The 15,245-nt window shown below is 36.0% G+C and overlaps 1 protein-coding gene across 4 annotated transcripts; it reads right to left on the bottom strand.

Moving 5' to 3' along the window:
• Window positions 1-223: 223 nt before the first annotated feature.
• LOC106768286 (ubiquitin domain-containing protein DSK2a) lies at window positions 224-13,201 on the bottom strand. Of its 4 annotated transcripts, none has more exons than XM_014653341.2 (8): window positions 12,807-13,200; window positions 9,256-10,002; window positions 8,416-8,636; window positions 8,227-8,337; window positions 7,809-7,867; window positions 1,795-1,826; window positions 1,140-1,229; window positions 224-664 (listed from the first exon to the last, which is right to left on the bottom strand). In XM_014653341.2, exons 1-8 carry the CDS (start codon window positions 13,027-13,029, stop codon window positions 516-518), a joined length of 1,632 nt encoding a protein of 543 aa, XP_014508827.1. In that variant the 5' UTR covers window positions 13,030-13,200; the 3' UTR covers window positions 224-515. The 4 variants fall into 4 exon arrangements, with proteins under 4 accessions (XP_014508827.1, XP_014508829.1, XP_014508828.1 ...); XM_014653343.2 differs by having other exon boundaries at window positions 9,259-10,002; XM_014653342.2 differs by having other exon boundaries at window positions 1,795-1,823; window positions 12,807-13,199.
• Between the last annotated feature and the right edge of the window lie 2,044 nt (window positions 13,202-15,245).

Below are 15,245 nucleotides of genomic sequence, written 5' to 3'. Positions count from 1 at the left end.
CTCGAAAGATCATGAAACATTTGCATTCACAGTAATAAAGGTAGATGAAGCCTTTTTGTTGAGTGAATGGAGAATAAAGTTAGAAATATTATAACATTAAGCTAACATAGACAAATGCTTGGCTCAAACTAACATGGCCAAAGTAGAAACAAATCAATCGGAGTTCCCATCACATTTTATCATTTGGTAGTTTTAACGGATAGCCTCGTATCCCTTTCCTCACTTGTCAAATCAGTAGTTATGGAGTTATTAAGCATTAACAACCAAGTATAAATATCAATTCATTTGAAATATTTAAGATCTCCAGCTGCGTCTAAAACTAGTTTCAATATAAGTATGTACACGAAGGGAATTGGACCACTGGAAGGAACAATGGCAGTCCAATGTATAAACCTACACCGTTAAAGCTCTGACCACTATAATTTGGACAGACTTCTGATTTTATTTGAATACCCAACTAGGAGCTTGAAAACTTATCTCGGAAAAAGACAGAAGAAAACTTGCAAACATTATTGCTACTGACCAGAGTTCCCCAATAGTCGTTCAACTGCTGCATGAACATTACCCGAAGTAGCAACAAGAGCTCTTATGTTTTCTTGCGTGTCAAAGAATCCCATCTCTTGAAGCTGTGAAAGTTGGGAGGCATACAATTGCTCTGGTGGCTCTGACAAGACAACAAAGTTAAAGGCTGAGTAGTATAAAATATAGGTAATAGTTTTGGGGCATTTTTAGTAAACCTTATATTTTGAATGTTTATAAAGCAGTACTGTTTAAAAAATTTCAAATTGGATCCTTAATGTTTAATTGGACTAAATAACAATATTCGAGTCTCCATATCATAAATATCTAATAGAATCCTTCTGTTCGCTTACTGTAGAACTTCAAATTGCTCCTCCAGTGGCAGGAACTTAATTGGAAATTGGAACTTCTTTAAAATAAGGGGCCTAACTAAAAATCCCCAAATAGTATAGGGAGCTACAGATCAATATAATCTAGCCCATGTTTGGGACTAGTTTTCTCTGGGATTTTATTTTCAGAAGCTCTCAGGATGCTGAACAAAACAGGAAAAAAAAGAGAGAAATTCTCCAAAATATGTTAACCACAGTTATTCAGAGAAAATATAAGACAACAATGCTTACCATTTGATCTATTTGGAACAGCTAGGCTACCTGCTCCAAGTCCACCAAACATACTCGATAACATCTCCAATCCCAAGTTGTTCATTGGTCCTACCAATAAAATCATTCCATAGAAATTTCAATTAAATAGTAGAATGTATATTTGTAATCAAATGGCATAATCCAAAACAGCCACCACCTAATTTGACTCCCCCCCTTTCTTACCAGGGATACAATCAGGCCAAAAGAGGTTAATGCTTCTGGTCATTCTAATGGTAGGTCATGAACTAAAGGGTCATAGGACTTTAACAGAAAGGTAAATCTTGTTATCAAAGGATTTTAAGCAGTAACCTCGGCCACCCAAACCTAAATTTTGTGATTTATGAACCACCTAAAAATATGAGCAAGGTGGTCATTATTAAACTACAACCGAAGACCAAATTCACATTATTATTTTAAGAACAGAAAAAGGAAAAAAAAAAGACCCTGCTAACCTACTTACCACCTCAATTACCTTGTTGGATGTTTAACCACTTCATTACATTATAATTCATAACTAAAGCACGAAGGATCATCTTCAGAGATGATTCAGCAATTTTAATAGACAATGCAATACCATAGCTGTAAATAATTTATATCAACAAAAACCAATAGAATAGAGGGAGGACTTGCATACCAGTGCCTCCGCCGGTTTGACCAGATTCCCTGCTGAAGCTTAGCAGGTTAATAGAAAATCAAACAAGAAAAAAATTATGGGAAAATAAATACGACAAGGACATGCATGGATGTTGTATTTTAACAAATTATGACAGACCAAGTACAACTGATCACCAAACCAGTCCAATTGATGACACCGAAACATTAACTATGTCACCCCTCCACACCAAATCAGGTTATTATTAAGTCAAAGGGAAAAATCACCTTCAAGAGGCAGTGTTGAATGCAGATTTTGTTAGAAGTGCAAAAACCAAATGGTTAAGTGATGAGGGGCATGTGGAGATGAAGCCCAAAGAACCATTGGCCCATTCTTATTGGGAAAATACTGATCCTAACAAGTGAAAAGTGTACATGAGAAGAAGGAACAAAGGCATGATGCAAGGATGCTGAGCTGGCAGGGGTAGTAGGATCATCCCACAAGGCTGTTAGGGGTTGCTATGGTGAGAGAAAGAGGAATTCTGTTAAATAGGATGTTTAGAGAGAGAGGGGGGAGGGGGGGGAGGAGGAGAATGTTTTGTGTATAGAGAATCATCTTGATTTCTCTGTATAAGAGCTCGGCTCAGGGCAATTGGAGCCTATTTCCTATCTCTTCACGAAGCAGGAGCTATGGTGTATTGGGCCGTCAAGCCTCGCATTTTGGGTCTTGTAGTCAAGCCCAAGGAAAGACTCATTCATATGATGGGAAAAATAATTTAGGTGTGGACTGAAATTTCAAAAGGGATGTTAAGAGCAACCTTGGAGGGGGTACATCTAATGGCCAAACCTAAAGAATGAGATGGTAGACAAAGGGAGACATGGGCCACGAGATAAGGGCATAAGACGTTTATCCTATAAGGAGCTAATTGATAGAAGGCAGAAAGGATTATGTTTTAAGTGTGGTGGCACCTACCACCCTTCTCACACATGTCCAAATAAGATAATATTGGAGGAGCACAATATGCAAGATGAAGAAGAGGTTGACAGCTCACCACTTCAGGGTGACGAGACTGATGATGATGTAACGAAAGGAAACTGCAGCATTTTAAGCCTCCAAAGTTTAGTGAAGGATAAGTCCAACCATTCCCACACTCTAAAATTGAGGTAAAATTAAAGAGGCTCCTATTCTGATTTTGGTTGATAGCGGGGCAATCCACAATTTTATTTCCTAGAAACTAGTGGAATCTCTGGATTGGGAACGTAAAAACACAAGGGTTGTGTCGCGGCTTGGAGGTGGAGCTTGACAGAGGAAATGTCAAAGCGGATGCCTATTTATTTGAGTTGCATGACATTGATGTGATATTCGGAGCATGGTTATCAAACTCTCGAGTTAATTCATTAACTCATACGAGTTTGCGTTTCTACACCTAGCTTCCGAGTTAACTCGGAAGTAAACTCTTTTTTGGTGTAAACTCGGTAAAATTGGAAGCAAACTCGGTAGAATCGGCCAGACTCTAGAGTTTGCAACCGAGTTTTCAAGTTCAGATGAGAAATTTTTTAAACCCGAAATGAGAACAACCATACTTGTTTAGTGCGCGAAACTGAAAAAGGAAAACTTGCCGCGAATAGATTGGCTTCTCGTTGCACGATTGTTTCCTCACTGCTCCTCACTACTCGTGCTACCACCACTCATGGCACCACCATTCGCTCACCGCACGTGGCGCTACCGTTTGCTCATTGTGTCGTGTTTGCTCATTGCATAGTCGTTCACTTATTGTTCGTATCTATGAGGTTATTGTCTCTATTTCATTCTTCTCATCGCAGGTCCTCTTCTCCGTTTCAGAAAAGGTGAGTTTTTTTATTGGTCACCTCTGCATCGTTTTTTGGAGGAAGATATTCAGGGGATTTGGGTTTTTTTCTGGGCTGCAGGAAGGGATTTAGGGTTGCTTTAAGGATTTTTAATTAAGAATTAGAGATTATTTTTAATTATTTAATAATGGTATAATATGTTTTGTAATATTGTATTTGGAAACTGAAATTAGAAATAATTTAAAGTATGTCTAGAAATAAATCAAATTTAATTAATTGTAGTCTAAATGTATCTTATTTATTAAAAAATAAAACTAAAATTGTTTATGTAGTACTTAGAAATTTAGAACATTTATTTGAATTGAACTTTATATGTATTGACTTATTTACTTTAACTATTATTTTCAATTATTTTATTGTAATATTTGAATTAATATGTTATTTATAATTTTTTTTTCTAAAAAAATAAACTCTTACGAGTTTACGAGTCGAATTTATTGAACTTTCACGAGTTTACGTATACTCTCGAGTTTGACAACCTTGATTGGGAGTATCGTAGCTGGCATCATTGGTGGAGCTACTAGTCAATTAAGGAGATCAAGTCATGAAGATCAAGACTCGGAGCGCATTCAAATTCTGAAAGGAGTGATGCATTCTAAAAGCGTTCCTACAATGTTAAAGGTGATGAATGAGGACAAATCTAAGGTGCAAAGGAAGGACTTGTCAGAACTCTCTCCAAAGCAATGTGACGAATTACAAAGGTTGACACTATTTTCCACTACCCCAAGGGATTACATCCAGTGCGATCAAAGGAACATGCAATCACGTTGTTGCCTAGGGAAGGGCCTATCAACGTACCCCCTTATCGTTATCCTTATCACAAAAAAAAAAATGAGATAGAAAGTTCAAGTATTGTTGGACATGGCCATGTTAGGCCTAATCAGAGTGACTACTCTAGCCCAGTACTATTTGTAAAGAAAAAGATGCTTCTTGGAGTATGTGTTGATTTCAAAGCATTGAATAAGGGCACCATACCAGACAAGTTCCCAATTTCAGTGATTGAAGAACTATTGGATAAGTTACATCGATCTCGTTTCTTTTCGAAATTGGACCTTAAATTTGGATACCATCAGGTGATGATGAAAAAGGAGGACATTCACAAAATAGATTTCAGATTGATGAACGCCTTTCAGGTTGGTAATGCCTTTTCAACCTTTCAGGCCCACATGAATATAGTTTCAAGGTAATGGATGCGAAAGTATGTTCTAGTCTTCTTCGATGACATTTTGATATATAGAGTGGATTGCAAGACTCATTTGAGTCACTTGGAGGAAATTATGGACATCTTAAGATCCCGCCAACTCTATGCTAATAAAAAGAAGTGATTATTTGGTCAAAATAGTGTGGAATACTTAGGCCATATTATTTCCAAAGAAGGTGTAGGAGAGGACCCAACAAAGGTTGGAAGTGTACAAGAGTGGCCTATTCCAAAATGTAAAAGGTGTGCGTGGCTTCTTGGGTTAACAGGTTATTATTGAAAGTTCATCAAAGAGTATGAGAAAGTGGCCATGCAGCTCACGGATTTGACGAAGAAAGATGCATTTTGTTGGAATGCAAGTGCTCAACAAGCCTTTGAGGAACTAAAAAGAAGGATTACAACAGTCCCAGTGTTGGCACTACCTAATGGCCCTTGCTCTGTCCATATAGCATTGGTGTCCATATTTGTTAGGGTGCAAGTTTGGGGTGTAGACTGATTGATTATAAGAGTTTGAAGCAACTCTTGCAGCAGCATATGACGACTAGAAGCCAACAAAATTGGTTGGCAAAGCTATTGGGATATAGCTTTGACATAATTTACAAACCAAGCCATGAGTACCGGAAAGTGGATGCTCTATCAAGTAGCATGGAAGAAGGTACTTGAGATTAAAACTGATAAAAATATAATCTTGAGGGCTTAGAAGATCCCTCTCATTATCTTCTATTTATAATGAAAACACAAGAATACATGTAATACCGAGAGTCTGCACTAGACTATTAGGTACAGAACTAGGTACAGCTCATTAATAACTCTGCAGACTAGCCTAAATGATGATAGCTATGTGTAATGATTCTAACAAAGGTGAATGCATTCAATGGTCTATTTTCTAAAATGGGTGGACTCTCAATCACTAATTGTTGAGGTTCATTCAAATGAGGAATTGAAGAAAATTATTGAGGAAGTGAAAGTGGATCCTCAAGTTCACCCTGAATATAGATATCAACAAGGAGTTTTGTTTTATACTGGTAGATTGGCGCTTTCTGAAAAATCAATTTGGATTCGAGTTTTGTTACAAGAGTATCATTCCACACCACAAGGTGGTCACTCGGGTTTTTTTAGAACCTACAGAAAACTTGTTGAAAATATGTACTGGAAAGGGGTGAAAGCAAAAGTTCAACAATTTGTGAGGACTTATGATACATGTCAAAGGCAGAAATACTTAGCAACTGTCGTTGGGGTATTCTGCCGCCCTTACCCATTCTAGATCGTGTTTAGGAGGATATATCATTGGATTTTATTACAAGACTCCCAAAATCACAAGGTTTTGAAGAATCCTTGTGGTGGTTGAGTGTTTGAGTAAGTATGGCCATTTTATTCCACTGAAGCACCCTTACACAGCCAAATTAATTGCAGCAGATGTGTTTGTGAAGGAGGTAGTTTATTTGCACAGTGTTGCAAACTCAGTGGTAAGCGACCATGATTCTTGTTTATGAGCCAATTCTAGAAGGAATTCTTTAGAGTACGGGAGACTACTCTAAAAATGAGTATTCCTTACCATCTACAAACGGATGGACAAACAAAGGTTGTAAATCGTTGTATTGAGACCTACATACATTACTTTATTTTTTATCACCCAAAAGATTGGGTGCACTAGATTCCATGGGCAAGGTATTGGTACAATATTACATACCATGTTTCCACAACAACATTGCCTTTTAAAGTTGTATATGGTTGTAAAACACCCATTTTGGTTGTGTCCAAGGTGAAGTTCAAGAAGAATCAATCTAGAGGGAATTGTTGAACCGTGATATGGCTGAGACGATTAACAATTCATCTACAATGTACTTAGGTAAGGATGAAAGCTCATGCGGATGACCATAGGCAGGAAAGAAGTTTCGAACTCGGGGAATGGGTATTTTTTAAGCTGATATTAGGGACCTTTTACAAATCTTGGAGAGTGTTGGGGTTGTGGCTTATAAACTAAAGCTTCCACAAACTTCAAGGATCCATCCTGTTTTCCACATTTCTTTAGTGAAGAAGGTAGTGGTAATTATTCTGTGCAACTTGAATTACCAACTAGATTAGAGGGAGACAATGAAATTCAGTGGGAACCCATTGCAGTATTGGCTACTCGTGGCATTTGAAAGCTGGAGATATTAGAGTCAATCAGTGGCTCGTGTAGTGGAGTGGAAGGGCAATTAATGAGGCCACTTGGGAAGATGAGATCATGTTGAGGAGTCAATTTTTCACTCTTAGTCTTCAGGGCAAGACTGTTGTTGTAGGTGGAGGCAGTGATGAGGCCCGTATGGAGATGAAGCCCAAAAAACCATAGGCCCATTCTTATTGGGAGAATGTTGATCCTAGAAAGTGGAGAGTGTACGTGAGAAGAAGGAAGAAAGGCATGATGCAAGAATGCTAAGTTGGCAGGTGCAGTACAATCAATCCCATAAGGCGGTTAGGTGTTGTTATGGTGAGAGCAAGAGGAATTTTGTTACATAGGATGTTTAAAGAGAGAGGGGGGAAGGAGGATGATGTTTTGGTTGTAGCGAACCATCTTGACAATGAGATATGGAAACAACCTCTTTGCTTATGCAATGGTGAAGTTGTGTACAATGTTAGATATTCATATTTCTCCTTCAATTATTTTTATATTATGTTAGGAAATCTTGGTTTTCAAGCATAGTATTGCATAAGTATGACCAGAAAAAAAAAAGGTCATAAATGAATAGATTTTAGAGAGTAGTCATAAAAAAAGACAATGCCAAAATGCCCATACAACCACTTGTTTATGGGATGTTAAATGACATATCTTGGCCAAAACGATCAGCCGCAATGGTTGTGCTAGTTACTTGGAATTTTATCACTCAGGCTTAGCAAACAACAAAATTGGTAAGTGAAAGGATAGACTTCAATTCATTCAAAGTTTATTTCTTTTCATTTCATTAAAATGAAAAGAAACATGGAAAGGTCGGTATAGCAACAGCACTTACCGTGTTGACTGCTGCTGACCAAGCTGAGACATAAGAGCTTGCTGGAATGACAAGAGTTGCTGCCATTGTGCAATAAGGAAAAACTATTAGAATATCATCTGAAGCTAGGAATTATAGAAAATAGTGGGCAATATAACCTCTATATTAGATCACAATTTATAGAATAAATTATTCTACTGCAAGCCTGCAAATAAATAATTTAAAAAAAAAAAAAAAACAATTTCCAAATGCTTAGGTACGAGGGTTTTCATTAATAACCATTTTGACCTATGCTGCCCTTGGACCAATTATGCCTTGATGCTGATTATTCTTTCATACTAAGATTTAGAATTCATCAAAGAGGGACTGTAACCAAACATATGTGGCAAAAGATATTCTTGAAACCCACTAACAGACATAGAACTTTAAATATGTCTACCTGCAATGTCTCAGGTGATGAAAACATGCGAAGGAATTCTGGATTTTGCATTACGTCTCTAAGAGAATTTAAATCAGGCATGCCACGCTGCTCGGTATTAGCACCCAGAATCTAAAATGTAATTAAATATCAGAAGGATAAATTCAACATATGTACATAGCATTTGTACTAGGTATGGTTTGTAAATACCTGATTCAAGGTTTGTGGGTTGGAAAGCATACTTTGCATCATTTGTGAAATAGCTGGATTTTGCATTAACTGGCTCAATAAAGAAGCATCTGGCATGGCATTGCCACCCAGCATGTTTTCAAGATCTGGCAGATTAAGGCCTCCTAAGCCAGTAGGTCCTTGCTGCCTGGCATCCACACCAGTGGTCGTCGACCTTCTGGTGTTATTTTGAGCACCTCCAGCTACAAATACAATGGTCGCCATCAATAATGACAATGAGTCATATTAGTCACAAGCTGAGGCAGATATGATGCATGTATCTATCATATACAATACATTTCATATATTGTAATACATTTTTTTCAAATTTATATAGGATATGATACGTTTAACATATTTATATATGTAATAAAAATAGTAATCATAATAAATATATAATTGCAATTCTGTAAATCCAAATTAAGAACATACTTCTTAGACATTACTAGACCAGAAAATATAAAACTACTCGCTACCTTTTTATAAATAAGGACAGTACTTATATAACAACCTTATACCTCTCTTTCAAACCATCCATAAAAAAGATAATTTTCCTCTTTGATACACGAGCAAACAATTATATATTCCTGCATATTCATGATTGTATGTCTCATGTACTTCTATTGGATTTTAGTAAAATGATTTTGAAGGTTTCTATGCTTAAATATGTATTAATGAAGGGACTAAGAGAACCAGTATTCATTATAGATATATGAAAGTACAAGGTTTTTGGTAAGTCACAAGCAACAAAACATTGTAGTCAGTATCCTTAACACAGAAAAAACATATCAGCAAAAGGAATAATTTAGTATCCAAACATACTACCAGTAGAGGACCAAGGATTTGGAAGTGGGTTAGTATTAGGTAAGGGAGAACCAGCAGCTGCTTCAGAACTAGTAATTGAGGGATTAGTTGATTGGTCCCTGGCATGGCCACCATGAGTCCCTGGAATTGGTGCATTATTATTTCCTGTATTACCAGCCATTGTAGTGGCATTCAAAAACGGTTCTTGAATATTTTCATACATGCGCCTCAGCATGTTGAATCCCTCAGGAGAAGATTCAATATTGCTCATTGCTCTATCTGTATTTCTCATCATTTCACGCATGATCTCAGGGTTCCTTGTAGCTTCAAGGGTCTGACGAAGAGTACTAGGATCATTAAGTATGTGTGCTAACTCAGGGTTTCGATCCATGAGCTCTTGCATCTGTGGATTATTCATGATAAGAGTCCGCACTATCTCAGGATTATTCATTAGATTCTGCATGGCAGGCGAATTCATTATTTCTCTCACTAAATTGGGATTTGAAAGAAATGGTTGCTGCATCTGCTCTAGATCAGGAAATCCGTCACCAAATAAAGCATTTCCCCCAGTCCCATTGATACCTAGTCCAGGGAACAGTGAAGCTCCAAAGCCAGGCCCTCCTAAACTCCCACCTTCATTCGCAACAGCACCTCTGGCATTATTAGTGGCGGTATTGGTATCAGTGCTGCTAGTACTGGTTCCACCAGTTGGATTAGTATGTACAAAACCACGAACCAAATGGACAGTGTGATCTGCCTCCAATCCTATAAGGTCAAATAGAAATCAGAGTTATGTTCATTCATTTGAGAAATGCATTCTTAAGAACCTTAGTTCAGTATGAACAGATGTGGGCTGTTTTTTAAGAGCACTACATAAAACTATCTTTCTGCCTAATACAAGCCATGCCAGCCAAACATTCTGAGAACTGTCAACAAATTAATCCTACATTACTCTACACCACACATATGCAAAGAAGATATATGATTAAAAAATATTAGCAGTTTTCAACAAAATTATGAGTATGATAGTATTATTTAAGGATCCCTCCATGTGTAACATAAGAGCACTGGTTAAATAATTAACAAAAATTTAAATGTTTTTATCAAAATTCAGAGTAACACTTTTCATAAAGGCATCCCACTTTGATTCCATAGCCAATGTCCTAAGGGATCTCATTAGCATTCTCCTTGATGATATGCATTTAACATCATTATCCTACTTCCATTTTACCTATATCTCCCTTATAATAAATAAACATTAAAATAATCCATCAAACACAAATTCAAACATTCAAATTTCAAGCCTTCAAAGAAAAAATATTTAAATAAATAACACCAGTGTTATCAATGGTGGATAGTGGAATATGCAGGAAGGCTAAAATTCCAACATATAAACACCTGCCCACAAATGCCTATGGCAGTTTGCAAACGTCCATCACACAATAGCAGCCATGGCACCACCACTGAACAACATTGAATAACAAGCATGATTATAATTTATAAGTGATAACAATATGTATTATGGTGTGCAGATACAACGCGTATCACATCTGATGTGTATCCAATACAGAATTATGTTTCTTTGAAAATAACATGATAACAAGACAAATATGTATCTAAAAATGTATACAAATTCTAAAAACATAATAAATATATACTTGCAATTGTGCAAATCCAAATTAAAAAATCACATTTCTTAGACATTATCAAAATAAAAAATTATAAATTACTGCCAACGTAAAAGTATCAGCGCTTCATAAATTGGATACTTAATCAATAAGTATCGGTAAAGTATCCTTGAGTACCGGATATGGATATGGATACTGATCAGATACAGAGATGAATACAGATCAAATACAGAGATGGATATGGGCCAGATACGTGACACAAATTGAAGTATTAGTGCATTATCATATGACAGGATACAAACTCCTGCTGAATGGCAACAATTAGCTTAACCTAGATAAATTACCAAACATTTGGGTGTGTCAATTTCACAAAACAATTAAGGATACTTCACTAGCCCACTGATTTTCTTACACAATTGTTTTGTTTAAGCCTTAAACAGACCTAACTAAACTACAAAATCCATCCCCTGCATTGTTCATTAACAATGAGATCATGAGAAATGCACAATGTGAGCAAAGTAACACAATACTGAGATGCAGAACAAAACAACTCAGCACAGACTATAGTATGGAAGAAGAATAAAAGAAATCAAAGGCTAGGTGATTCATCCAAACGTATCACCTGATATAGCTTTAACCTATTACTTTATAATTGTAAAAAAAGAAATCAATCTCCTATATTGTGGTAAGGCATAAAATACATAAGAAGATTTCATTTATTCAAATGTGTAATCCCAACATAGGCAATTATTGGTCCAAGACTATTTTGGCTTCATATCTACTTTATAATTTAAATGAAATCTTTAAAAGTAAAGCAAGGTTGTTTGACAATTTTCATTTCTTTTAATTTAGAAGATAGGACTTGAGGGTGAGCAGCAAGAAGAGAGAAAGAGAGCAGGAAGAGAGAAAAGAGAGAATGAGAGAACAGAGACATAGAGCTGGCTTTTTTTTAAATGTTAGTTATTTCTTTCTCTTTTATTTAAAAAAAAAAAAAATATTTAGCATGTGTCTCAAACAATGTCTTTGACTAAACTATTTTAAGGAACAACACCATCAACAAAGCTTTGTCCCAATACGTGACTCACCACACAGATCACATGACACTATTTTGCTTAGTTAAAGACCAAATCTTCAGGAGATGTTATTACTACGAGTCCTTCCTATCAACTTCCTCCGGTCTCTTTCATGGTCTCCATCTCCCCCTTGGTTTATCTCTCCCCTTTTTCATGAGACCGAAAATCATGTCATCAACTCTCCTCATTGGTACCGCTAATAAATATCCAAACGACCTTAAACTATTCCCTTATCTTATCACTGCCACACCCATAGCTTGTTAGGATCCAATTCCAAGGAATTTGACCTGAGTCCACATCGTTAGTAATGGAATTCTAGTGAGCACCTAAAGGAATTTGATTTAAGCTCTTATCACAACTGCCTATGCTTTCATTTCCATAGCTAATCACAAGCCCAGGAAAAGGTAGAATCACGCCGAACATGGAACACTCACGACAACCTTCTCAAGGAAAAAGCAAATTCAAAAAGAGCAGGAGAAAACACCACGAAAATAGAAACCTGCGACTAACTGAACCCGGTTTCCTTTTATCCTTTCCATCGAACCTTCATTCTCTTTAGTAAAAAGGGATAAAAAATAGACCCTCAATCTCTCTCAGGCCGAGAAATAATACCCTTCACTTCCATTTCCAACATCCCCTCCACCCTTAATCTTGATGTCATATTCCCTTTGAAATCCTATCCATCATAACGTAACACATATTCGACTTTGGCCACTATATTTGACTAATTAGCCACGTAAATACGATCAGAATCGCATAAAAAGCTTCGTAAACCAAACAGAATCTATAAAACCGACTCAAATACCATCAATTCATAAAAAAATCATATGCATAAAAGAAAACACCGGCGTATGGGTTATGGAAATACCGTAGCTTCGGAGGGTTTGATCGTCCTTCAAAATGCGACCCTTGTAAATGAGGCGTTGTTGTTCGACGGGTACGTCGCAATTGCGAGCAACGAGATCCTTGAAAGAACTAACGATGGAATCAACGGAAGTCTGAACGGAAAACTTAGAGCCGTTAGAGCAGCGAACATTGATGTTGACGCTGACTCCTTCGAATTCCTCAACAACGGCACTGTCACCTCCCATGACGTCCTTCGGGGAGGCGCGTCACTCGGACAATCTCGCAGTGATTGAATTGAAAGCGAAGGAAAAAACGAGCCCTAACCCTAGAACATGGAAAACTGGTGCGTAAACCAGAACAGAGAAGAAACTCCGCCCGCTTCCAACAAGAGACAAAGTTCAGCGAAAGGGAAGAAATAATAATTAATGAAGAAAAATAGAATAACCAATAGAATATACTATAAACCATATAACATTTAATTAATTCATATTTAAAAACTAATATTTAAATTCATTTATGAAAGATGTTCAAAACATTTTCTTTCTAAATAATGTATATTTAAAAAGTTTAATAAACTTCCAAAAAATCATGTTATTCTGTTATATCTAAATCTATATATATGTGACAAATGTTGAACAGATAATCGTTTATTGCATCATTAACATCATTAACGTCGTCTAACTCCGAGAACTGTAATATTAATAAACAATAATGTAAAACTAAAAATTTTAAATTGGAGTCGCTTAATTAAATCTGCATGACAAATGTTAAATAGATCAATGTTTGTTACATCATCACCATCACCAACATCGTTTACTCATGAGGATAAAAATAACATATTGTAAAATCAAATGACAAAAAAAAAAGAAATTGTGTACTTGGAAGACAAAAAATTTGGAGATCTGCAAACATATTTAAACTATCTTTTAGAAAAATAAATAAAGAATAGTTACGAGAGCATACTCATATGGTTAAATCAATGTTCTAAATTTTATGTGAGAAAAATAATAAAATGTTCATTACTACAAATATTTTTAACTTCTAAATGAACGAAACTATCAACATTAGTGTTAATATCTTTGTAAATAAGTTTGATGTTAACTATTGTGCAAGAACCAATGTATCATCTTGAATTTTTTTTCATTATGAAGGTACATCTCAAGTAAGTCATCTCTCACATACACAAAAAATGTAGGGAGGGTTCAAATATTGTATGCGAGTTTATCTTTTATCATGTTTATGCAGAGACGGTAAAATTGTTCCTCTGATATGATTTCACATGTAAGATATTTTATAATGATTTAGTGAGAACATGAAGTCTCGATTTGACTAAAAGGTCATATGTATTATATATAAGGTGTATTTTATGATGATGAGTCATAAATTAATAAATGATCAATCATCTAATAATGACATGATCGATCGATTAGAAATAGTAATTAATTAATAAGTAATCCGGGTAATAAAAGTTATTAATGAATATCAAAGTAATAAAAGTTAATAATGAATAATTAATAAAAATAATAAAAGTCATTAATTAGTAATTAATAGATCAAATTTAATTGGAAGTTCATTACAAGGTCTATAAATATAGGTTTCACCTTAAGGTAGGATATACTTTTCCTTACTCATTTTATTACAACATTATTGAGCAAAATCACTTACTTGAACGTAAGGTAAATGACGAAGCGATGAGAGTTCACTTTGGAACGTTTCTCACCATACGGGGAACTCTTGGAATGTTCCCTAGGTTGTGTGTGTCTATATAATCAAAATAAATTGCATTGATCTTTGGTTTTAAACTCTCCTGATTTTATTAATCATTGAAAAACATTAGAGAGGATTTAACTAAAGTAAAACTTAAGGCCCATAAAAACACCCATGTGGAATTCGAAAAGTAGAAGTCGAACGTGCATTTCTCGAAAAATAACAAAATGCACGTAAAAGAAATCAAACACATTCATGCAATTTATTTCGACAATACGGACACGTAGGGAACGTTCCAGTGAACTCCTAAAGCTCCACGAACGACGAGGAATGTTTCAAAGTGTACTCTTATCGCTTCATCATTCATACAACCTAGGGAACGTTCCTGGTGAACTCCTAGAGCTCAGCAAACGGTGACGAACGACTGATTCACCAAGAACGTTCCCTAGGTTGTATTAATGACGAAGCCATTAGAGTTCACCTTGGAACGTTCCTCACCGTTTGGTAAGTTCTAGGAGTTTACCAAGAATGTTCCCTAGGTTGTGTAAATGGCAAAGCAATGAGAGTTCACTTTGAAACGTTCCTCACCATTCGGGGAGCTCTAGGAGTTCACTAGGAATGTTCCCTAGGTTGTATGAATGACGAAGCGATAAAAGTTCCTCTAATTAGGTCTGATCCATTAATTACTAATTAATGAATTTTATTATTTTCATTAATTACCCATTAATGACTTTTATTGCTTTAATACCCATTG

This window comes from Vigna radiata, chromosome 7 (genome assembly GCF_000741045.1).
Source record: "Vigna radiata var. radiata cultivar VC1973A chromosome 7, Vradiata_ver6, whole genome shotgun sequence".
Classification (NCBI taxonomy): Eukaryota; Viridiplantae; Streptophyta; class Magnoliopsida; order Fabales; family Fabaceae; genus Vigna; species Vigna radiata.
The sequence above is the reverse complement of the archived record's forward strand: the minus strand, read 5'-3'. Positions and strand labels throughout refer to the sequence as shown.

What these genes read in the sequence shown, in the direction of transcription:
- LOC106768286 (XM_014653341.2), bottom strand. Translation starts at nt 13,029, where the DNA reads ATGGGAGGTGACAGTGCCGTTGTTGAGGAATTCGAAGGAGTCAGCGTC. An exon ending in GGTCAGCAGCAGTCAACACG is followed by an intron (nt 1,827 to 7,808) that starts GTAAGTGCTGTT and finishes GCTAAGCTTCAG; the next exon opens with CAGGGAATCTGGTCAAACCG. An exon ending in TCAAACCGGCGGAGGCACTG is followed by an intron (nt 1,230 to 1,794) that starts GTATGCAAGTCC and finishes TTTTATTGGTAG; the next exon opens with GACCAATGAACAACTTGGGA.